Below are 23278 nucleotides of genomic sequence, written 5' to 3'. Positions count from 1 at the left end.
AAGGGCTGATACAGCCAAGCTAGCCTGTAAGAAAAGCTGAAGTCAAGGCTGCTCTGAGCAGCCTTTTTATGGGTCTTGGGCACCTGCCTGCATGTGTTGTTCCCATCCCTGCATCTTCTCTGGGAGCTGGACCCCTTCTGCAGGGATGCAGGAAGCCCTGGGCAGCATTCAGAGGAAGTTATACTCAACCAGATGTAGTTCCAGACAGGCCTCTCCCCTATGCACGCAGGGTTCATCCTGATGGGCATTAGATTTGCCACAGCCCTGGGACACGCTGGGGACAGCGGGACTCTGCTGCCAGCGCTAAGCCCTGGCTGGGCTTAGGGTTAGGCTTGGGTTGCCCGGCTCTAAGCAATCGCTCCCTTCCCAAAGCGGACGGGTGCTCAGGGCAGTGCAGTGGTGGAAGTTGTGCCACCAGGATGAGGGGACCGAGCGCTGTGTCCCTGCAGTGGGGCCCACCCACCCCAGCCCTGCGGCAGGCGACATACGCTCACCTGGAGCAGAGGATGAGGAGCACGTGCCTGTCCTGCTGCTGCTGCCCCTCTCTGTTTTAATCACCACCGTGTCCACCTCCATCTCCTCCTCCACTTCCAGATCATCTCCATCTCCTCCTCCACTTCCAGATTGATCTCCACCTCCATCTCTTCCTCCACCTCCAGATCGATCCCCACCTCCATTTCCTCATCCAGATCCTCCCCCACACTTCTGGTAGGTGCCTCCAGCCTGCTGAGCCAAAAGCCAAAGAGAGAAGTGCATTGGTCCTTCCCTGGCCAGCCCAGCAGACCTGTGGGACGGGAGTCTTGGCAGCCCTGCCCCCTCTCGCCGTCTGGAGAGAGCTGTGGGGCGATGGGGCCCCTGGGCACGTCCCCAGCAGGAGCTGGCTGGAGGCTGGGTGGCTCCTTCGCCACCAGCACCCACCTGAACTGATGGGCCAGCGCCTGCAGCCCGGCAGTCCTGCACTTCATCTGCTTCAGCAGCTTGGCGAGTGGCAGGGTCTTGTGGATCTGTCAGAGCAGAGAGGGCAGCGGTGAGCGGCCCTGCTCCCTGCCCCATGGGTCCCTAGGCACAGACCCCAGCCCGGCGCCTGCTTCGGCGCCCAGAAGCTCCTTACTCTGCGCAGGTGGCTTTCTGGCTGCGTGCTGCTGTGCAGGCAGGGCTGAGCTCCTGTGGCTCCATCCTGGAAAGGGGCAGAGGAGGCACCGGCTTGGGCTCCGGGCAGGACCCAACCGCTCCCAGTGACCATCCCTCCAGCACAAGCCCAGGGTACTTGGGGCTCCCCCGGGGATGGATCCCCCCCAGGCAAGAATGCTCGATTTCAGCAGGGGACGAGCAGCCCAGAAGGGCTTCTCCCAGCCTGTGTCCTTGCAGGATGAGTGGAGAGGGCGAGCCGAGCTCCCCAGAGCAGGGTCCCCAGCCCGCACCATCTCCGCGGTGCCTGCTCCAGCCTGCCCAAGCAGTCAGGGGGGGTGCCCATCTCCATGGAGTGGGGCTGTACCTCTGTCAGGACAAGTGTCCTCTTCCTTGGGGCCTTCATGATGCCACCCAGATGGCAGCACAGAGATGGGGACTAAGGCACTGGGAGCAGGCGAGAGGGGCTGGGTTGGGAGCAGGGCAGAAGGGCTGTGTCGGGAGCAGGGCAGAAGGGCTGGTTTGGGAGCAGGGCAGAAGGGCTGTGTTGGGACAGGGGAGAAGGGCTGCGTTGTGCTTGTTGCCAGGCAATGGCAGTTGCAGGTGGAAGCCAGTGCTGGGGGCCCAGTGGGGGATGGGGATGACACCTCTTAAAGGGGGAGCTGCTGAATACATGCGTACCCACCATAGTTAATAATCCCAACAAGTTTTACTTCCCTGCTGTCTGAAGCAGTTCTTCCTAACCATCCCGTCATGCCTCGCAGCCATCCACAGCCCTCAGAAAGGTTCTTCTCCAGCTCTTTCATGCCGTAGCTGAAGCTGACCTCACGTTTTATGGACATCCCTTTCTGCTCTCTGATCTCAGTCTGCATCTAGACAGCAAGTAGGGCTGCCCAGTGCCCATGGACCTGTCTCGAGTGACGAGCACCTCATTTAAGGCCGTTCTGTTTTGCAGGGCTACCCGAGGTGCTTCTTTTCCCTCCAGCTGTAAGGCTGGAATAGCATTGCCCATCTCTGCCATGGCAGCTGATCTAGGTACGACAGCCCTTGCTAATCCTGATGCTTCTGGGCCTTAGAGCCACATACCCTCATCATCCTCCATTCCTTAAGGTCTCATTGTACAACAGTTCTTCCTGTTAACAGCTGGTTTCTTCCACCCTTGGCCCCATGCTCAGTGAGGGGGGTGAGTTGTCTCAGAGCTCTCAGTTTGGAGTAACAGATTTGTGTGATGATGATAATGGGTTTTGTGTGTTTGTCACAGTGCTCTTCAGAACAGGGTGCCAAAACTTGCTATAGTATTTACTGGTTTATAGCTGTGTATTAATCAAAAATCCTAATGTTCCTGTCAGAAACAAATTGTTTTCACCCCACCTGAAAGAGTGCAAAGAAAGGAACTGCGTTGTCCAGCTTTGCCTTGCGTGCAGGCTGGTTTCTGCTGATGCAATTTCGTTGGGATTCAGAAATTCATCAGGACTATTTAGGGAGAAACTGGGGCTTTTCTCCTCTTGAGTCATGCTGATGCAACTGTACCAGAAAAAACAAACTTTCCATATTATTAGAATAAGCTTTGTTGTCTTAGCCTGTGAACTTCCCTGCTATTTCCTCCTCTGTTAAGGCAGCAAACCAGTGTCATGTTATTCCGACTGAATGCTTTCAGAAAGGATATGATGAAAAAAATCCCCACAACCCTGCTTCCTTTGCAGAGGCAGTACCGAAGGCTGGCTGTTGAATGAGTAACCATGTACACAGCATATCACGCTCTGCCACAACGGCAAGGCGAGGATAACCCAGGAGGAAAAAAAAGGGAATCTGCTCCTTTGCATTTAAACTTTCAGGCTGAAGATCTAACCAGGGCATTTAGCTGCTGGCAGGGTAGGCCTGATACAGAACACAACAAAGTTAGAATTGGTTATTTTTCATTATAGTATTCCTTTTTGTTGTAGTTTGAAGACGAATACCTGAAGCCCTGCAAGTCAGATTAAAGCATAGGCACCAGCGGTGCATGCCAAGGCTCTGTTTCCAGGACCATGAAAGGGTACCAAGCCGTCCTGCTTTCAATTACATGAGTATTATACCTCCTGCTCCAAAGACTGCAAGCACAGATTTGACTGCTTTTCCTCACCAGCCATTTCCAGGAGGGGTTAGGAGAAAACCTGCTGGCACTGCTGCAGCAGAGCTGACGCGCTGACGCGTCCTGATTACCAGCGGTAAGTATCACGAAGCAGTTTTGCACTGCTTGCAAAGATTTGGAAAGTGTTTCTGACCACGTTGCAGGCTGGCCAACAGATTCATGACCTTCCTCCATTTTCTACTGCTTCTGCCTTTTCTTCGAGGCAGGGGTCTGGGGCAGGGTGTTGCCTGGGTTGGGCCCCTTGTGCACTGCTCACTCATCCTTTCTCAGCATAAAAGCAAAAAGCAGCTCTGAGTGTGGATGCTGACGCACAGGGGGAAAGAGAGGAAGGGAGGGGGCGGGCTGCAGGGTCCTCTCATGTGGGACTGGGAAGGGGAAGTGCTTTAAAGAGTGTGACATGCCCAGATACTGCAGGAGATGGAGAGGTTGGTGCCTCTGGCTGGCAGAGGGGAGAGGTCTGCAGGGCTCTAGCAACTGGACTCTGACCCTAAAGCTGTGTTCCCCTGAGTAACACAACACAGCTGCAGAAAGAGGAGGCAGTGGAGTTATAACGATGTAATAACTCTTGTAACTCTGATGGCAGACTGACTGAGGACTAGTGTTGCCATTTGGTTCATGGTTTTTGATCAGAAAGTCCATTCCTGTGGGATTCTCTCCCACATATATATATTTCTGTTTCTACACCTACTTTGGTCTACACCTTTCTAATACAGCCCACTGTTGCTGTTCGCTGCCATGTCTAGCAGCAGCAGTTTACTAGCAGAGGAGGGTTGTGGCAGGAGCCTGTCCCTCTGCCAGCAGAGGCAATGCAGGGACCCGGCACCAAGTCGCGGGCGGCAGTGACGCTGAGCAGGCTGTAGCTGGGGGTCAGGGAAGAGCCAGCTGAGGGAAATGTGTGCTTTGTGTGCTGCTCTCGGATAAGCAGGAACATTTAAAGCAAGAGAGCTTCAAAAACGATGACCACAGCTCTGTCTCAGCCCTGTCTATCTGCTGGCAAAGGCTTATGTGGTGTCTCTGCCGGGAACATCTGCAGTTACAAAAGCACAGCCTTGTTGCAGATCTTTGCCCTTCTGCTGGGAAAAAGTAATGTACTGGCACAGATGGAGGTACATGCCATTTTTCAACACTATAATAGAGGAAGGATAATCATAGCTTAAACTTGGAAGAGGAGAGAAAGCACCCACAAGGTGCAACTTTGTTCAGTGCTAAACATGCAGTTACTCTGGAGAAAAAGCAGATGAACAGTATTCTCACCTTAAAAGACAGCAGTTTTCTCCTACTTTAGACTCTTTGATTTCAAAAGAAGTTGTTCCGAGTCCAGGCTGCAGCTCAGTTTGAAAGCTGGTGCTCTGGGAGGCAGCTGGCTAGTACCTCCGCTCTGTCTGCGGGGCAGCTTGAGGAGGGCATTTCTGGCCACCTTGAGCATCCTCAGACCTTCCTGACTCCATATGACCTGATAAATCCTGGAAAATTGACCCGGAATGAGAGAGAAAAGTTGTGCTGCTTGTACACTTTTTTTCCCTGCTGATGGGAACAAGCAGAAGGCCCATCCCAATTTCTTGGCTTCTTAAGCAGCTTGCTGAAATGAACTGCTTGGTTTGTGAATTGCTACATTGGAAGGTGGGCAGGGTCTCTCTGGTCTTCTCTTTCTAAGAGAAACCAGAAACCCGGCCCAGTTTAGAAGCGTGATGAGAATGGGCTGAGCCTGGATGTTAGGAGAAAGTCAGTAATTCTGAGAAAATAGCTGATGCCTACCTTGAGTCTCCACGAATGTGTGGTGGTGAAGCTGTTAACACACAAAAAAAGTGTGCCTGCTATGCATCCAGTGAAGTATGTGGCCTCATATGTGGTCGTCTTCTTCAAAGCTCTTCACAAATTTAATTATATTTAACTTCATCAAAAAATTGCAATTTTGATGACTAAAACGTATAGGAACGAGTTGCATCAAACTCAGAATTAACATGTTTAAACATTTTGAAAACTGAAAGTCTTCCTTGTTGAAGAACAAGAATGATTCCAGATGAGAGGTTCTAGAGGGAAGAGGCAGCTTTGGGGAAGCTGATGACATCCTTTCACTAAAACACCATTTCCCTTCTCTTCTGTGTCCCACAGCTGCTCTGTGTCTATTTTAAAATGTTGTTATGCCTATCATCTATCCTCTGTAACAGACAGAATATACAAGGGTATCCCAGTCTGTCAATTGCTTTTTTGGTAAAGTGTTGAGTTCTTAACCTAATGTGCAATGCTAACTTCAACGCAGTGGGACTGAAGGTTGTTATGAGACACACTCAGGCTTCTGCCTGGGCTTTGCCACCCTTGAGCACACACATGCCACTGTGGGCCCTCTGACACATGGCCAAGCAGCTGGCAAGAATTGGTTGGTCTGTCTGCTCCCAGGCAGGTACCTCTTGGGGCAAGCGGGCAGCAGACTGTGATGATTTCTGTGCACAGAAAAAAAAATGGAAACGGCAGTAGGAAGGTTTGGTATTTGAATTTAATGGGCTTCCCTTTCAGAGCCGGTAGGAAGACTTCCTACCCCTGCCTGCATGCAGTGTACTTGGCCATTTGACCAGCCGTGTGTTTCCATTCAGTCAGGCTAAAATAAATGTCATCAAACTTCCACTCTCAAAATTGCCTTGGATGTTTACAGAGGGATACTTTCTTTCAAACTGTGTCTTGTTTTCAGACAGAATACTGTTCCTGTTCTTATGCATTTTCTATTTTTTGATAACGTATGACTGCAGTGTCCTAGGAAATGAAATGATGCCGAGCGTTTCTCTAGTACTTTCTTGGACTAAACAATTTGACTCCAAAAATTATATTTATATTAATATAATACATATATCAATCTATATATTGATAACATTTTACAGAACCTACACAACAAAATAACTTGGCTGTGCTGGGATATTCTGTTGCTCAGTACATTAACACCCCCCCAATGCGTACCAAATAATCAAAAGTAGAGACACGGGGAGGTGAATGCAGTTCTGCCTAGGAACTATTTCTGCACTTAGTGCTGAAGGAAGTGATTGTGAAAGAATGACTTGCGCAAAATGGTTGCATCAGCCTTTTCAGCAATGGCGATGACTGACAAAAGGAGAAAGATCTGCCACTGAATTTCAGCTTGTGAAGAAGAGAGTGCGAACACAACCTATGCTCATTTTTGTGTCCCCTGTCAGCAGCGGCAACAGAAGTGGTTGAAATGCGAGTTTGAAGGGCGGAGTCATGCGTGCTGGGCAATACCGATCTCTTCAGAAGCCATGGAATCCTTAGGGGAGCAGCCACTAAAGAAAAGCTGTGCAAACTGGTATGCTTCACTGGCTGAGAAGTTAGAGAGCGTTGGGAAACTGTCAATGTAAAGTTTTGTTTGAGGAGCACGGGCTGAAATATTTTCTCACTCCAGGACTGTCGTCGCATCAGACCTGCCAAAGAAATTCCAGCTTCTGTTGTACTTTCAGGTATGAGGTGACCACTTGCATCCCAGAGTACACAGTCAGCACACGAGGAGACTGAAACACAGCATGCAGTACACAAGGTAAGTATTTACTCTCTGCGTATTCAGGATGTGGGGATACTGTTTGTCTGCAGTAGTGGAGCTGTTTGCAGCAGCTTCTGAGCTTTAATAAGTGACTTGTTTTCTGGTGTAGCCAATGGTGAAATGTTCTTTGGCACCCGTGGCAGGAAACACAGCCCTTCTGTAAATTAAAATCAGTGTTGTTCTAATTACATCCACTGTTTATAGGGTGATGGTAACATCCAATTCCCATCTATTACCAGTGCTGATTTACAGAAAAGGGCAACAGACTTGTTTGGTTGCATATCAGCTTGTTCTGCCTTTCCAGTAAAGAATGTAAATTGCTTACACAATGTATAAAAGGGTGTGCCAGGAGCCTACGCAGCTCTGCTTTTTAGAAGCCCTGAGGCTGGTGAGACTCCATGCAGGGGACCCCAAAATCTCTTCTGGGAAAGTTTGCAGCGTCAGAAGTCGCAGCCCACTCAAAGGGCCGAGAGGGCAGACACGCTCTGTTCAGGCTTCTGCCTCACGTGTAGTCATACTCGATGGACAGGCTAACACTGTGAAGTCTGTGAGCATTTAGAATCATAGAATAATTTAGGTGGGAAAAGACCCTTAAGATCATCAAGTCCAACCATTAACCCAGCACTGCCAAGTCCACCACTAAAGCATGTCCCTAAGCACAACATCTACATGTCTTTTAAATACCTCCAGGCATGGTGACTCCACCACTTCCCTGGGCAGCCTGTTCCAGTGCTTGACAACCCTTTCGGTGAAGAAATTTTTCCTCATATCCAATCTAAGCCTCCCCTGGCACAACCTGAGGACATTTCTCTTGTCCTATACTTGTTACGTGGGAAAAGAGACAGACACCCACCTTGCCACAACCTCCTTTCAGGTAGTTGTAGAGAACGATAAGAACTCCCCTGAGCCTCCTTTTCTCCAGGCTAACCAACCCCAGTACCCTCAGCCACTCCTCATAAGTCTTGTGCTCTAGACCCTTCACCAGCTTCACTGCCCTTCACTGGACTTGCTCCAGCGCCTCAATGTCTTTCTTGTAGTGAGGGGCCCAAAACTGAACACAGTACTCAAGGTATGGCCTCACCAGTGTTGAGTACAGGGGGAGGATCACTCACTTGTGATCACAGACCTTCTTGGCCACCTGGGCACACTGCTGGCTCATATGCAGCCAGCCATCGATCAGCACCCCCAGGTCCTTTCCAGCCGCTCTTCCCCAAGCCTGTAGCATTGCATGGGGTTGTTGTGATCCAAGTACAGGACCCGACACTTGGCCTTGTTGAGCCACGTACAGTTGGCCTCGGCCCATCTATCCAGCCTGTCAAGATCCCTCTGCAGAGCCTTTCTATCCTCAAGCAGATCAACATTCCCAACCACCTTGGTGTCATCTGCATACTTACTGAGGGTGCATTCAATCCCCTCATCCAGATCATTGATGATCCACCATCTTCCCCTGTTTAGAGCTGAAACATCCAGCCGTAGCTTCGTTGCTGAGAGGAGGTGTAATGCAAGACATGTAAGAGGCGAGAGCCACAGTCAATGCACATATGAAAAGGCAGGACATTGACAACAGTCCTTGATGACTGTTGACAGGTGATACGGCTGTAGTCCAGAAATGGGTAGCATGCCATGTTTGCAGGGCTAAGCAGCTGAAGTAGGAGCAGAACACTGATGTCACAGGATAACTCTTCCAAGAAAAAATTGAATCAGAATTTCCTAATAAAATTGCACAGGTTTTCAATTGTTTTCAGTTGCTGTTCAAAACTAAAAATTGACACTACCTCCTCTTCTTTCTGTTTCCTGCAGCAAAATGTTCAACCAAACAAAACACAAGTCAAGAACTACACACGCCTGGCGAGTGTGGGCCATCTGTGTGGTCTTAGCTGCAAAACTCTCCGAAGAGCAAGTGCTGAAGCAGGCTTGTCCTTCATGCGATGCCACTCAGCTTTGCAACTGCTCTTCCATGGGCTTGGACTTTATTCCCCCAGGGCTCACAGACAAAATCACAGTGTTAAACCTGGCCCACAACAGGATAAAGCACATCCGATCCCAGGATCTGCAGCAGGCTGTGAACCTGAGAGCCCTGCTGCTGCAGTCCAATGAAATCAGCTCAATAGACGAGGACTCGTTTCGCTCCCTTGGGAAACTGGAGCTCTTGGACTTATCAAATAACAGCTTGGCTCACTTGATACCTGCATGGTTTGGGCACCTCTTTTCACTCCAGCACCTCCACCTGCAAGGGAACTCCTACAGAGACCTGGGGGAAAGCTCTCCCTTTTCTAGGCTGAGGAACTTGAGCTCTCTCCACCTGGGCAACCCATGGTTCTCCACAATAAGGCAAGGAAACTTTGAAGGCATTGCGGTTCTTGACGAGTTGTGGATTAATGGTGGCAATCTCTCTCAGTATGAGCCGGGAAGTTTGAAACCGATTAAGAAGATAAATCACATGATCATAAACCTAAGAAATACAAATATATTCTCAGCAATTATCAGAGACCTTCTGCACTCTGTCATTTGGTTAGAAGTGAAAGAAATCAAATTAGAGATTGATAAAAAAAGCTTGGTGGAGAACTCTACACTTCCTTTTAGGATACGAAAGCTTACATTTAAAGGTGCTTCATTCACAGATCAGTATATTAGCCGAATAATAGTATTACTGAAGGAAATTACATCTTTGCAAGAGCTGGAGGCAATTGATTGTGTGCTCGAGGGGAAAGGAGAATGGGATATTAAAGAAATTGCAAGCAGTGGGCAAAGCTTTGTTGAAACCGTATCAGTAATAAATATAATGATTCGTAATTTTCACTTGTTTTTTGACCTGGAAGGTATGGAGTCACAAATAAACAAACTGAAAAGACTCACCATTGCAAGTTCTAGAGTTTTCATGGTACCATGCAAACTTGCAAAACATTTTTCATCGCTTCTGTATCTGGACTTTCATGATAATTTGCTTGGAAATAATCGCTTAAATGAGACAATCTGTGAAGATTCTTGGCCTTCACTGCAAACTTTAAATCTAAGTCAAAACTCTCTAAAATCTCTGAAACAAACTGCAAGTTCTGTAACTCATCTACCCAAACTGATTAATCTTGACATTAGCCAAAATAAATTTGGTGATATTCCAGATGTGTGTGAATGGCCAAAAAACCTGAAATATTTAAACCTCTCTAGCACTCAAATTCCTAAACTAACGACTTGCATTCCCCCAACCCTGGAAGTTTTGGATGTTAGTGCTAACAGCCTGAGGGAGTTTGGACTGCAACTGCCATTTCTCAAAGAGCTGTACCTTGCAAAAAACCAGCTGAAGACCTTGCCTGGTGCTGCACCCATTCCTAACTTAGTGGCCATGTCAATCAGAAGAAACAAGCTCAACAGTTTCTCCAGGGAAGAGTTTCAGTCCTTCAAGAAAATGGAGCTGCTGGATGCCAGTGACAACAACTTCATCTGCTCTTGTGAATTCCTCTCCTTCATCCACCACCAGGCTGGCATAGCCCAGGTGCTAGTGGGATGGCCAGACAAGTACGTCTGTGACTCTCCCCTGGCAGTGAGAGGGGCGCAGGTTGGAGCCGTGCACCTCTCCCTGATGGAGTGCCACAGGTCCCTCATGGTGTCATTGATCTGTGCCCTGGTGTTCCTGGTCATTCTCATCCTCGTGGCCGTCGGCTACAAGTACCACGCGGTCTGGTACCTGCGAATGACCTGGGCATGGCTCCAAGCCAAGCGGAAGCCCAGGCGAGCCCCCCCCAAGGACATCTGCTACGACGCTTTTGTCTCCTACAGTGAGAATGACTCTGACTGGGTGGAAAACATAATGGTGCAGGAGCTGGAGCAGGCCTGCCCCCCCTTTCGGCTCTGCCTCCACAAGCGGGACTTTGTGCCTGGCAAGTGGATCGTGGACAACATCATCGACTCCATAGAGAAGAGCCACAAAACGCTCTTTGTGCTGTCTGAGCACTTTGTGCAGAGCGAGTGGTGCAAATATGAGCTGGACTTCTCGCACTTCCGCCTCTTTGATGAGAACAACGACGCAGCAATTCTCGTCCTCCTGGAGCCCATCCAGAGCAAAGCGATTCCCAAGAGGTTCTGCAAGCTGCGGAAGATCATGAACACAAAGACCTACCTGGAGTGGCCTCCTGGTGAAGAGCAGCAGGAGATATTTTGGGAAAACTTGAAAGGAGTCTTGAAGTCATAGAACAAGTCAGCAGCACCCATTTCAGCATATTTCCACAGAGGATATATGTCTGTGTTTCTTCCTGCTAAGAAATTTTTCTTTCTTATTTCTCTGCCTAAGGAGAACCAGCTTTGTTTTATATAGAAATAATTATCAACTTACTAAATGAGAAAGACCCACTGTAGGCTTTCCAGTGATTTGATACTCTGATCTTTCAAAATCCCTGCCAATAACTATGATATTTGGAAGCCATGTTGGGCTTCATATACTTTCCTAAATACTTTAGCTGAATGTAGGGTATTTCTGTACTCTTTCTTCCTGTTACTGCATCCCCAAATAGTTCATAACAATGCCATTGTAATTTACAAATTAAAATAAAAGCCAAGTGCTTCAATACTCCCCTGTGTCTGTTGTTCTCCTTTAGTTCATTTCAAGTGCCATCATGCATAGCAGGGTAATTAAAATTAAATTCTGAAAGAAAAAATTAAGACTTACATTAAAATAAGCCCTCTGAAGCCCTACCGTTGCTGTGCAACTCAAAAATTTAAGACAATATTGAATATGTACTTTCATTCACGAGTCTGTTATTCCGGCTAGTTACACCAGAGTCTGTACCAGCATGCACAGATTGGGGCTTACTCAATAACTGTGAAGGAAGCATCCCGGCACCTTGCACAATGATGGTGGTGAAATCCAGAGGCATTAAATCACTGTGTTTTTTTTTTTCCTTAGGCTTCTTTCTCCCTGTGTATGCTTATTTCTACATCCATTGTCACCACCACGTTTCCTTCTACCTATCCACAGAAATAGCTGAAGCCTTCTATTTTTGGGGTGTGAGGATGTTTCTAATCAGCGGGCTAGATGGTGTTGAAGACTGGCTCACTTCTTGTTTCTGCTCTTTGCACACCACATTTAAGTAATCATTGGGCTGTGCTCCCCTTACAGCTCTGCTTAGCTTCCTTTATAAGCAGTGCAGAAACTCACACTAGTAAGAGGCAATTCATCCTTCTACTTCAGTATGAGGCATCCATCTCCTAGAACTACTGTATTGCTCTTCACCAATTACAAAGGAAATCTAGAGTAGCAGGTAGATACAGATGTTTATATTAGGATAGCTAGTCCTACCCTGAGTGCCTGGAGTCACAGTTGTGGGTTTCTCATGCTTTAGGTGTTCTTGTGGAAACCTGAAATTGTCTCTGAGGGGGGATAAAGTTAGGTGTGGTTTTCTCTAACTCGGCACTTTCATGCTGCACTTTGCTTATGTTGCTGGGGCTTAAGTACTGGAGAGTCTAAATGAATCTTGATTAAACTTTATGCGTGCAATTACTTTGTGGTGAAATACCAAAGCATTGGCATATGAACTGAGTGAGTATTTGAAAAACGGGGAAATTTGCTTATACATATGTGTCTCTGTTGGTATATATGTACATATTAATATGTATATATATTTGTCTATGTGCCTATGCATATGTATATATTCATACTCTTGTGTGTACATGTATACGTTTATACTCACATGAGATGATAGTTTCTGTGGGTGTGGCCTGCAAACACCACTTTCAGTTCTACTTTCCTGTTATAATGATATCTGTAGGGTTAGTGCAAAGTCTGCTATAAAAGGATTTTTCTATTTGCTCTCTTGGATAAGAACAGCTCGAGGGCTAATCAAGGCTGGACTACAAATAAGTGAGGAGTGAATCATCTGATAGCAAACACTGAGCACTGATAAAACAGATTAGGAGACTGCGTGCCTAGAGGTAAGGAGGAAAATATATCTTGCCAGTCATTTCAAAGAGAGGGTCAGAGAGAGAGGTAGGAGAAGCCTTGTCTTTCACACAGTATGCTTTTATCACAGATCCAGACTTTTATGGGTTGGCACATTTAAAAGGACTGGGAGTGTTACTGCTCTTATGCCAATCAGATCCCCTAGGTGGGAATTCCCCTGCTTATATAGCCGAGGCAGAGAGGTTAAGTGGGAAGGAAGCAGCAGCGTGAGAGGAAGCTGGGTAAAGCGCCATCAGCACGAGAGAGATGAAACACGACACAGGCATGCAGGCACCGGCACTGGAGCTGGCGTCCCCGGGAATCTTTTCTGCACAGAGGTGAGTTTGCAGGCAGGTGGAGGCTGGACACACAGGGAAAGAGGGTGGAGCTGCAAAGCCAGAGCCAGAAGCAAGAAGGGAGCACTGGGAAGTGGCTATCTAATCTCTGCCACCAAGTCCACCTCCTCTGCGTGGTGGATTCAGGGTGCTTGGGGCTGCTGGGCAGGGGCCAACTCCTGCAGGAGGGCAGGGTGCAGGGGGATTTCTGGCTGCCAGCAGAAGTGGAGCAGGCAGGTGCAATTGCAGGCAGCTGTCAGGGCTGCATGGCAGCCAGGCAGCAAAAGGAAGGCTCCCTGGGACAGCCAGGACATGCTCATGGGAGCAATGTCCTCCAGGAAAGAGGGGAGAGGAAAGCAGCAAATGAAAAAGACAAATTGGGTCAGACTGTGTAGTTTCTGCTCAGTTTCCTCGTGGGAGGGTGCCTTGTATGTGCTTTGTCCCATTTGTGTGTTGTCCCACTTGCGGGTTGATACCAGCTGTCCAGGGATGGCTGGGCATGAAGGTGGGCTGTGTTTGTTTAGTAATCCAACCAGGAAAGAGCTCATCGAGGAATGGTCTCAAGGCAGTGGGATCAGCTGTCTCCCCACCTAACTCTGCCCTGTTGCACATCCTCTGTGTCGGAAACAAGAAGGGGCATGCCTATATATGTGTGTGTGTGTGTATACACATACATACTATTAAGGCAATGCTGGTGGATGATAGCTAGCACGTATGTAACTCACACTTTCCCCAGTCTGCTTGTGGATCAATCCCTTCACCAACCAGTGACCCTCTTGCTGCAGACTCCGTAGCACTGCTCAAATTTACCAGCCCTCATTTAGCTTGATAGTGTTCCCCAAGCTAGAATCAATTTGCACACTATTGGCATGCTTTATTTTAGCAGTTACATTAGCCTTTAGCATTTGTTAGCATTGATAGAACCTTGTTGTGTTGACACTCATGGCTTCGTTTAAGAATATGCACACATTTCCTCAAATACTTCTACTGGCCTGGGCCAGGAAAGATAATCCTGAGCATGTCTGATGGGCCAGACCCTTTATCCATAACCCAGAAATGCTTTGAAAGTCTAGTTCATCACAGCACTTTATGGTATAAGGGCATCTGTGCAAGTTTCTGTATTATTAGCTGCATTTCAATTTCTATGTGAATTTTTTTTTCTCAGTGCAACAGGGAAAAGTGATTCCTTGGTAAGACAATGATATCATGGACTGGGGCTGTATTTCTGAGTGGGTGCAGAGAGGCCTGAAACGACCCTGTAAATCAGGGTGTTAAGCTGAATTATTAGACAGGAATGGGAAGGGAAAGAGAGTGGCTGAAAATGAATGAGGGTGGGAATGGCATTTCCCTGAGTGTCTGCTCACATTATAGATGAGCAAAAAGACCTGGAAAAGATGCTCAGGGAAGTGACAATAAAGAAAAGCATCCTATACCACCAAATGGGGTTCGGTCCTGCAGACCCTGGTTGGTTTCAGGTAAGGTGGAGAGCTGTTAGGCTCAGCCAGTATTTCCTGCACAGTACCTGCCCAGTTCCTTTCTGTGCTGCCAATTTTCCATCTGTAAATAATCTACCGATAGATAGATTTTGATTGGCCAGGTTACCTGTTGTTTCTTTTCCTAACAGTAAGCATTTTGATGGCAACTTTAAAAATCTCACTTAAATTTGTTGCTTGTGAAACTCATCTTACTCATAGTTTTGCTCCTGCGGCCTACAGCACTGTGTTATCCAATCAGACTTGCAGAACCAAAAAAGCCCCATAAAAGAGCCTCAGCTGGACAGCAGGTGAGTGTGACTACTGATCACAATTCTTTGGGTGGGATTCACATGGACAAGTATCTAGGTATCTAAACTGTGGTGCTCCATTTTAAGTCGATGGGGTTGTTTCTCTTGGAGTCATCACATCTTAATGTGGGTGTCCAAGAGACATGATGTGAATTGCCCCTAGAAGTTGTTATTTCTCTCAATTGACTTTGGAGGACATAGTGGGTGAACAGATCCACCGTGGGCGACCAGATCCACCGTGGGCATCTAAAGACAGGGGACAGGACTGTGTCCTTCAAGACCCAAAGCTCTACATCAGAGAGAGACAGAGATTAAAGGAAAATAACACTAGAAGTCAAAATGTTTAAAGTCCTTCAGGTGGGAAGAGATGGAATGACTGAAAAAATGATCCACAACTTTTCCTCCTCTCCCCGTATGCCCAAACAATCTCAGCTAATTCTGCCTCTTTTGCATAATTTTAAGCAATTCTGGCTAAAAATAATGCAACTAGAAGGGTAGGACTTGTCTGTATGAACTTGACTGCATGGTCAGCTATTGTAAAACAAATTAGAGTATGAATTCAAAGTACAGTAGATCTTTTGCACAAAGTCTCAGTGTGATGACTGAATGAGAAAGTACTCCTGAGTGAGCCAAGCTAACCCAATTAACCTGGTACAGAGCCCACGATGGTCTTTGGGAACCTGTTCATTGGCCTCTTTGGGGTTGGTCACTCTTTTCACCATCAGTAAGACACCTACCTCTGTTGCAAATAAGATTTTGTTACACGGCTTTGGTTTAGCAGCAATTTAGGATTTATTAATATTTTTTGATAGATCGCAAGATTAGGTTGTATAATTCTTAACAGCACTTAATCATCAGCCAATTTAACAGAGCGATTCAATGGAATTTGTTACGATCAAAATAGCAACTCCAGTTAAAGATTTGAGAATGGCAATGGTCACCTGAAACTTACAGCAGAGTTGCGCACACAGTTGGAGGTTAAATCAAATCACACATAGGGACAGACAGACACACAGTTCTGCATCAAATTGCGCACACACACAGACAGACAGGCAAATAGTTCTGAACCAAACTGCGTGCGTACACACACAGACACACACACACAGAGGTTAAACTATTATTAAAATTTCCCTTTTCGTGAGTTTCATGAATTACTCACTTTTATGTGCCGGCATTCATCAATGCCGGTCGGTGAACCTCACGAAATCAGGCCTTTGAGTCCTCATGAAATCGTCAACAGATGATCTTTCAATCCTCACAAAATCTACCCTGAGAGGCGTCCCAGCTCAGGGGGAGATACTGGGTCACACAGCCCACTGCAGTCCTGGAGAGCTCTAAAGGTCTCCCTTGGATCACTCTTTATAGGATCTCAAGATGATCGGCTTTGGTCAGTGTTTTCCGTTTTGGCCACAATTTGTGCTGAGTCATTCTGGTGTACGATTCTGGCAGCAGATGGCCCATGTGTGGCCAGGGGGTGCCTGGCCACCCCAGCCCCAGGCTACACCCTTGCAACCAAGATAACAGCACAATGAGGCTTATCTGGAGATCTCAGAACAGCCCAAGAGGCTGCACCACCAACAGCTTCCCAGGAGTTTTGTGACACACTGGGGAAAGTTATGCTTTAAAAGTGCTCTTTGATCCTTTCCAAGAAAGCATAAACAAAAAAAAGGGTTATAATTCAATATGTAATAAGGGTTTTGAAGGGAAAACAGCCCTCTCGGGCTTCAAGAATTGTTTTTCCAACATCTCAGAGGGACAGAAGAACTAAAGTCACCTCGTTGGGAGTAAGGACGGGCTGGATATTGCAGCAAGCTCCGTAACACAAAAAACTGTGTCAAATCAGTACTATGAAAGGCACAACTGTGAGAGGAAAGAGAAGTGACACAGGATGCACAGCTACGCGGCTTCTCTTGAATCATTTCAGTCCAGAAGATGAGGAACAGGCTGTGGGGCTGCAAAAATCTTATGTAGTCCAGCCAGCAGATCTGCAGGCGGCTCCAAAAGCCCTTGGCTCTTCCTCGTGGCTGGGCCTGACCTTCTTTGTGCCACAGAGACCCAAAGCAGAAAAAGCTACTGGCAGAGGAGAAGGATGTGGCAGTAAAAAGGAAGAGCTGAGAGTCGGTAGGTTACAATGGTCAGTTTTCCCAGCTTAAGTTTCATCAGCAAGTATTGGACTGATTGCAACATGGTAACGATGGCCTACACAGATATCCAGGCAAATATTTATTTGTCTGCTCCTAGCGTGTTTACAATCAGAATAGCCAAAGGCAGATAAAAAGGAGGAAAGGGACTGAAACATAAGCAACTCTCTTCTCTCTATTGTCAGAACGGAGGTTAGACATATGCTTGAAATGAGTTTTAAATGTGAACGTCACTATCGCCCGCAAGACTGACTTTTCTTGATGTAACCAGTATTTGAAACACGTACAGGAGACTCCCTATAGTAAAAAATGAATATAAAAAATAATATTCACAGGTCCAGAAGAAAAAGACCTAAGACGGGTCTGAGGGGGGGACGTATGGGGACTATTTCCTAAACAGGCAAAGGATCAGATTAGTAATAATGTTGTGATTATTCAGGTGTGCAGCTGAATCTGCAAAAGATTTTTGCAGCTCTTAATTGATTTGATAGTCCTAATTCCAAAATTAGAAAACACAGGGGAAAAAAAGAGTAAATTCAGTGTACTTAGCATTTAGCAAATGATTCTGGAATACTTCTGTACCATGCGCCTTGTTTCGACTAATTGTTTCCTCTCTGAACAGTGTTAAAACCAAATATATTTCTAGTCCCTTCAACAGGACAGAACCGTAAGGTTATGTTTAAGCTACATCTAAAATGTAGCTTCTTCAAAACTAACTATTCATCTTATATTTGCTCTGACTGTATTTTGTATTTTAGGCAAAATAATGACTAAACACACCTGGCAAGTGTGGGCCATCTATGTGGTCTTAGCTGCAAAACTCTCCGAAGAGCAAGTGCTGAAGCAGGCTTGTCCTTCATGCGATGCCACTCAGCTTTGCAACTGCTCTTCCATGGGCTTGGACTTTATTCCCCCAGGGCTCACAGACAAAATCACAGTGTTAAACCTGGCCCACAACAGGATAAAGCACATCCGATCCCAGGATCTGCAGCAGGCTGTGAACCTGAGAGCCCTGCTGCTGCAGTCCAATGAAATCAGCTCAATAGACGAGGACTCGTTTCGCTCCCTTGGGAAACTGGAGCTCTTGGACTTATCAAATAACAGCTTGGCTCACTTGATACCTGCATGGTTTGGGCACCTCTTTTCACTCCAGCACCTCCACCTGCAAGGGAACTCCTACAGAGACCTGGGGGAAAGCTCTCCCTTTTCTAGGCTGAGGAACTTGAGCTCTCTCCACCTGGGCAACCCATGGTTCTCCACGATAAGGCAAGGAAACTTTGAAGGCATTGCGGTTCTTGACGAGATGTGGATTGATGGTGGCAATCTCTCTCAGTATGAGCCGGGAAGTTTGAAACCGATTAAGAAGATAAATCACACAATCATAAATCTAAGAAGTATCAATGTATTCTCAGCAATTGTCAGGGACCTTCTGCACTCTGTCATTTGGTTAGAAGTGAGAAAAATAACATTCAGTATACCTGCTGAAATGCAACTGTTGAGAGTCATGTCGTCTTCTTTTGCAAAGAAAATTTCTTTTAGACAGGCGTTATTAACAGATGCTACTGTGCCCGAGATGGTCAGCATTTTAGAAGACATGCCAAAATTAGTGGAGGTGGAGATGATAGACTGTAGACTGTTGGGAACTGGACGATGGGAAATACAAATTCAAGCAAACCAATCACAGACCCTTAAAGTTCTGACAATAAAGAAATTATCTATAGAAGAATTTTATTTGTTTACAGATCTTCAGGCTGTGGAAGGTCTACTATCTCTTCTTACTAAAGTCACAGTTGAAAACACCAAGGTCTTTCTGGTGCCATGCAGCCTTTCGCAACATCTTCTGTCATTAGAATATCTTGACCTTAGTGCAAATTTGCTCGGAGACCAGAGTCTGGAGCATTCAGCCTGTCGGGGTGGTTGGCCCTCACTACAAACTCTAAATTTAAGTCAGAATTCACTGAGTGACTTCGAAATGACAAGTAAAAGTTTGTCTCATCTAAGAAACCTAATTCTCTTAGACATTAGCCAAAATAATTTTGGTGATATTCCAGATGTGTGTGAATGGCCAAAAAACCTGAAATATTTAAACCTCTCTAGCACTCAAATTCCTAAACTAACGACTTGCATTCCCCCAACCCTGGAAGTTTTGGATGTTAGTGCTAACAGCCTGAGGGAATTTGGACTGCAACTGCCATTTCTCAAAGAGCTGTACCTTGCAAAAAACCAGCTGAAGACCTTGCCTGGTGCTGCACCCATTCCTAACTTAGTGGCCATGTCAATCAGAAGAAACAAGCTCAACAGTTTCTCCAGGGAAGAGTTTCAGTCCTTCAAGAAAATGGAGCTGCTGGATGCCAGTGACAACAACTTCATCTGCTCTTGTGAATTCCTCTCCTTCATCCACCACCAGGCTGGCATAGCCCAGGTGCTAGTGGGATGGCCAGACAAGTACGTCTGTGACTCTCCCCTGGCAGTGAGAGGGGCGCAGGTTGGAGCCGTGCACCTCTCCCTGATGGAGTGCCACAGGTCCCTCATGGTGTCATTGATCTGTGCCCTGGTGTTCCTGGTCATTCTCATCCTCGTGGCCGTCGGCTACAAGTACCACGCGGTCTGGTACCTGCGAATGACCTGGGCATGGCTCCAAGCCAAGCGGAAGCCCAGGCGAGCCCCCCCCAAGGACATCTGCTACGACGCTTTTGTCTCCTACAGTGAGAATGACTCTGACTGGGTGGAAAACATAATGGTGCAGGAGCTGGAGCAGGCCTGCCCCCCCTTTCGGCTCTGCCTCCACAAGCGGGACTTTGTGCCTGGCAAGTGGATCGTGGACAACATCATCGACTCCATAGAGAAGAGCCACAAAACGCTCTTTGTGCTGTCTGAGCACTTTGTGCAGAGCGAGTGGTGCAAATATGAGCTGGACTTCTCGCACTTCCGCCTCTTTGATGAGAACAACGACGCAGCAATTCTCGTCCTCCTGGAGCCCATCCAGAGCAAAGCGATTCCCAAGAGGTTCTGCAAGCTGCGGAAGATCATGAACACAAAGACCTACCTGGAGTGGCCTCTTGAAGAAGAGCAGCAGGAGATGTTTTGGTTTAATTTGAAAATAGCTCTAAGATCCTAGACAGGGACATTAAAGACTTAATATGTAGCAAATTACTCTGGATTTGTTTCCCTTGCATATTCATCCCATCACCTATCTGTACCTCAGTAACAGACAGGTGAGCTACTGTGAATTCTATTACTTGCTGTGAGATTATTTTCTTTTTGTTGCTGTGGTCGTGAATTGTTGTACTGGTTTGGGCTGGAACAAAGTTAATTTTCTTCATAGTTGCTCCTATGGTGCTGTGGTTTGGATTTGTGACCAAAACGGTGTTGATAACACAGGGATGTTTTAGTTATTGCTGAACAGTGCTTGCAAAGCCTTTTCTGTTCTCTTGCTCTTCTGACACTGAGTACACTGGGGGTACATAATTTGGGATGGGACACAGCTGGGACAGCTGATCCCAGCTGACCAAAGGGATGTCCCATACCATATAATGTCATGCTCGGCAATATAAGTTGTGGGAAAGAAAGAGGAAAGGAGGACATTTGGAGTTATGGTGTTCATCCTCCCAAGTAACTGTGATGCGTGATGGAGCCCTGCTTTCATGGAAATGGCTAAATATCTGCCTGCTGATGGGAAGTGGTGAATGAATTCCTCATTTTGCTTTGCTTGCATGCAGCTTTTGCTTTACCTATTGAACTGTCTTTATCTCAACCCCTGATTTTCCTCAGTTTTACCCTTCCGATTCTCTCCCCTGTGCCACCGGCAGGGGGTGGGGGGTGAGCAAGCGGCTGCGTGGTGCTGAGCTGCCTTCTAGGGCTAAACCACAACTGTTGTTTACACACGTTAATCAGCAGCATTAGCAAAAGCTCTTTCATTTAAATATTTAATGATTAAAAGTTGTTTAGATATACAGCTATGTAGTTTATGTATCTTTATCTTTGTAAAAGCTTTAGGAGAGAGCCTGCCTGGCCAAGGGTTTTTCTGCATTCTTTGTATAAACCACTTCTAATCAAATACAATAAACCTCAGTTTATGCAGCAAGGATTTTTGCTCCACTCCTAGTTAGTGGATCTAAGGACTGATTCTCAGCAGTATTTCACAATCACTGTAAGTTAAATGTCCAGATCTCCCGAGGATTGTGGCTTCAAGGCTTAATGTAAGAATGCACTTTCACACTGCGGTGCTGGCTGTTGTAGCATGTATGTTCTATGGCAGACAACTTTCTTGGTGAAAGACACCTATGGATGATTTCTCTCTAGTTGCATTGTACCATGTATCGGAATAGATGCTTCAGAGTAGGGTCCAAACACTCTTCCGACTTGCTTAAATAGAGTTTAAGCTATTCCCAGCTAGAATGTGGGAAGCACTTCATATATATATAGTCTTTGAATCCAACACCATACTCCTCTCTCTGACCAGCAGCCTTAGCACAGGCATGAAATGGGTGTTTCCTACCTTTCTGGTCCCTCTGTAAATGTAGTTCACAAAACCATAGCTGGTAGAGAGCATCCCATCTCAGACATTGTGTTTGCTGTCAGCTGGGGCCATGTTTTCTTGAGAAGATTGCTGGGGCAAGGCCTCTAATTGCTGAAAAAGTGGAATAAATGGGAGACACTGGCATCAAGCTCTTCCTTCAGAGATGGTTTAAAAAGAAAGGGGTATCTTAGGTGATTGTAGCCCCAGAAAATTTCAGATGAACCCTAGCAGCTTGAATCTGGTAAGCATAGGGACAACTAACTTCTGGATCAGTTCAGGGCTTAGGCACAGTGTAGGACATTTCCAGCCATGTACAGAAGCAGATCTTAAAGCCTTCACATGGAAATGTCTACAGCATTTTGCTACACCTGTGATTAGATCATGTCCAAGTTAATGTTTTTATTGTTGTGTTTTGGTCTTGGGCATCTAACACGTACAAAATCTCTGTTCAAACACCTCAATATTTGTGACTGAGCTGGTATATTGGAAGTCTCATGTCACAGCTAGTTACCTGTTGTGTTACTGCTTTTAGGAGGTTCTTCTCCACAGAGCCAACATGTCAGTGGGAGCAGAAGTCCTCCTGTCCTTTGCTAGCCATTGAGAAGGACAAACATTCTTCCATTACACCCACAATTAGGCAACTCTGACAGCGCAACACAAAGAGAAAGATTTATTTATGTGCATTTTTGCATATATGAACACAGGCATAATGCATTATGAGAATTATTAACTTTGCTATTTCATCTAAGCAAACAAAGCTAGCTTCTTTCTATGTACTTAAGACTTGCTCTTTTTTTCATTTACTTAAGGAGTTGTTTATTCCTTCATTTCCTGTTTTTAGCATCTAAACCTTACCTTCATCTGTAGGTGGCTTCATGCAATCTCTGCTTTATTCTCATATACATTAAAGAGTAAGTTAAGCTAATCTGTATTTCTGATTTCTAATCACAGAATCACAGAATCAATCAGGTTGGAAGAGACCTCTGGGATCATCGAGTCCAACCGTTGGCCTGACACCACCAAGTCAATTAGACCATGGCACTAAGTGCCCTGTCCAGTCTTGTCTTAAACACATCCAGAGATGATGACTCCACCACCTCCCTGGGCAGCCCATTCCAATGTCTAATAACCCTTTCTGAAAAGAAATTCTTCCTCATGTCCAACCTGAACCTCCCCTGGTGAAGCTTGAGGCTGTGCCCTCTTGTCCTATTGCTAGTTGCCCGGGAGAAGAGGCCAACTCCCACTTCACTACAACCTCCCTTCAGGTAGTTGTAGACTGCAATAAGGTCACCTCTGAGACTCCTCTTCTCCAGGCTAAACAACCCCAGCTCCCTCAGTCATTCCTCGTAGGTCAGACCCTCCAGACCCTTCACCAGCTTGGTCGCCCTCTTCTGGACTGGCTCCAACACCTCAACATCTTTCTTGAAGTGCGCGGCCCAGAACTGGACACAGTATTCAAGGTGTGGCCTCAACAGTGCCGAGTACAGAGGGACGATCACTTCCCTAGACGGCTGGCTACACTATTCCTAATAGAGGCCAGGATGCCATTGGCCTTCTTGGCCACCCGGGCACACTGCTGGCTCATGTTTAGCCGGCTGTCGATCAGCACCCCCAGGTCTCTTTCCACCGGGCCACTTTCTAACCACTCTTCCCCCAGCCTGTAGTGCTGCATGGGGTTGTTGTGGCCGAAGTGTAAGACCCTTTCATCTGAGTTCAAAAGCTACTTCAGCTGGGCTAATTACCTTTTAAGACCAACGTCTCTGACTCCTAT

The 23278-nt window shown here is 46.6% G+C and overlaps 2 protein-coding genes across 2 annotated transcripts; both read left to right on the top strand.

Moving 5' to 3' along the window:
• The first annotated feature begins 6726 nt into the window (after positions 1–6726).
• On the top strand, positions 6727–11292 carry LOC137664973 (toll-like receptor 2 type-1). Its single transcript, XM_068403680.1, has 2 exons — positions 6727–6797; positions 8601–11292. Exons 1-2 carry the CDS (start codon positions 6784–6786, stop codon positions 10984–10986), a joined length of 2400 nt encoding a protein of 799 aa, XP_068259781.1. The 5' UTR covers positions 6727–6783; the 3' UTR covers positions 10987–11292.
• A 6462-nt stretch (positions 11293–17754) lies between these two features.
• Positions 17755–20106, top strand: TLR2 (toll like receptor 2). Its single transcript, XM_068403598.1, has one exon. It carries the CDS (start codon positions 17755–17757, stop codon positions 20104–20106), a length of 2352 nt encoding a protein of 783 aa, XP_068259699.1.
• Positions 20107–23278: the final 3172 nt, after the last annotated feature.

The sequence above is a fragment of the Nyctibius grandis genome, chromosome 6 (assembly GCF_013368605.1).
Source record: "Nyctibius grandis isolate bNycGra1 chromosome 6, bNycGra1.pri, whole genome shotgun sequence".
Classification (NCBI taxonomy): Eukaryota; Metazoa; Chordata; class Aves; order Nyctibiiformes; family Nyctibiidae; genus Nyctibius; species Nyctibius grandis.
The sequence above is the reverse complement of the archived record's forward strand: the minus strand, read 5'-3'. Positions and strand labels throughout refer to the sequence as shown.

What these genes read in the sequence shown, in the direction of transcription:
- TLR2 (XM_068403598.1), top strand. Translation starts at nt 17,755, where the DNA reads ATGACTAAACACACCTGGCAAGTGTGGGCCATCTATGTGGTCTTAGCT.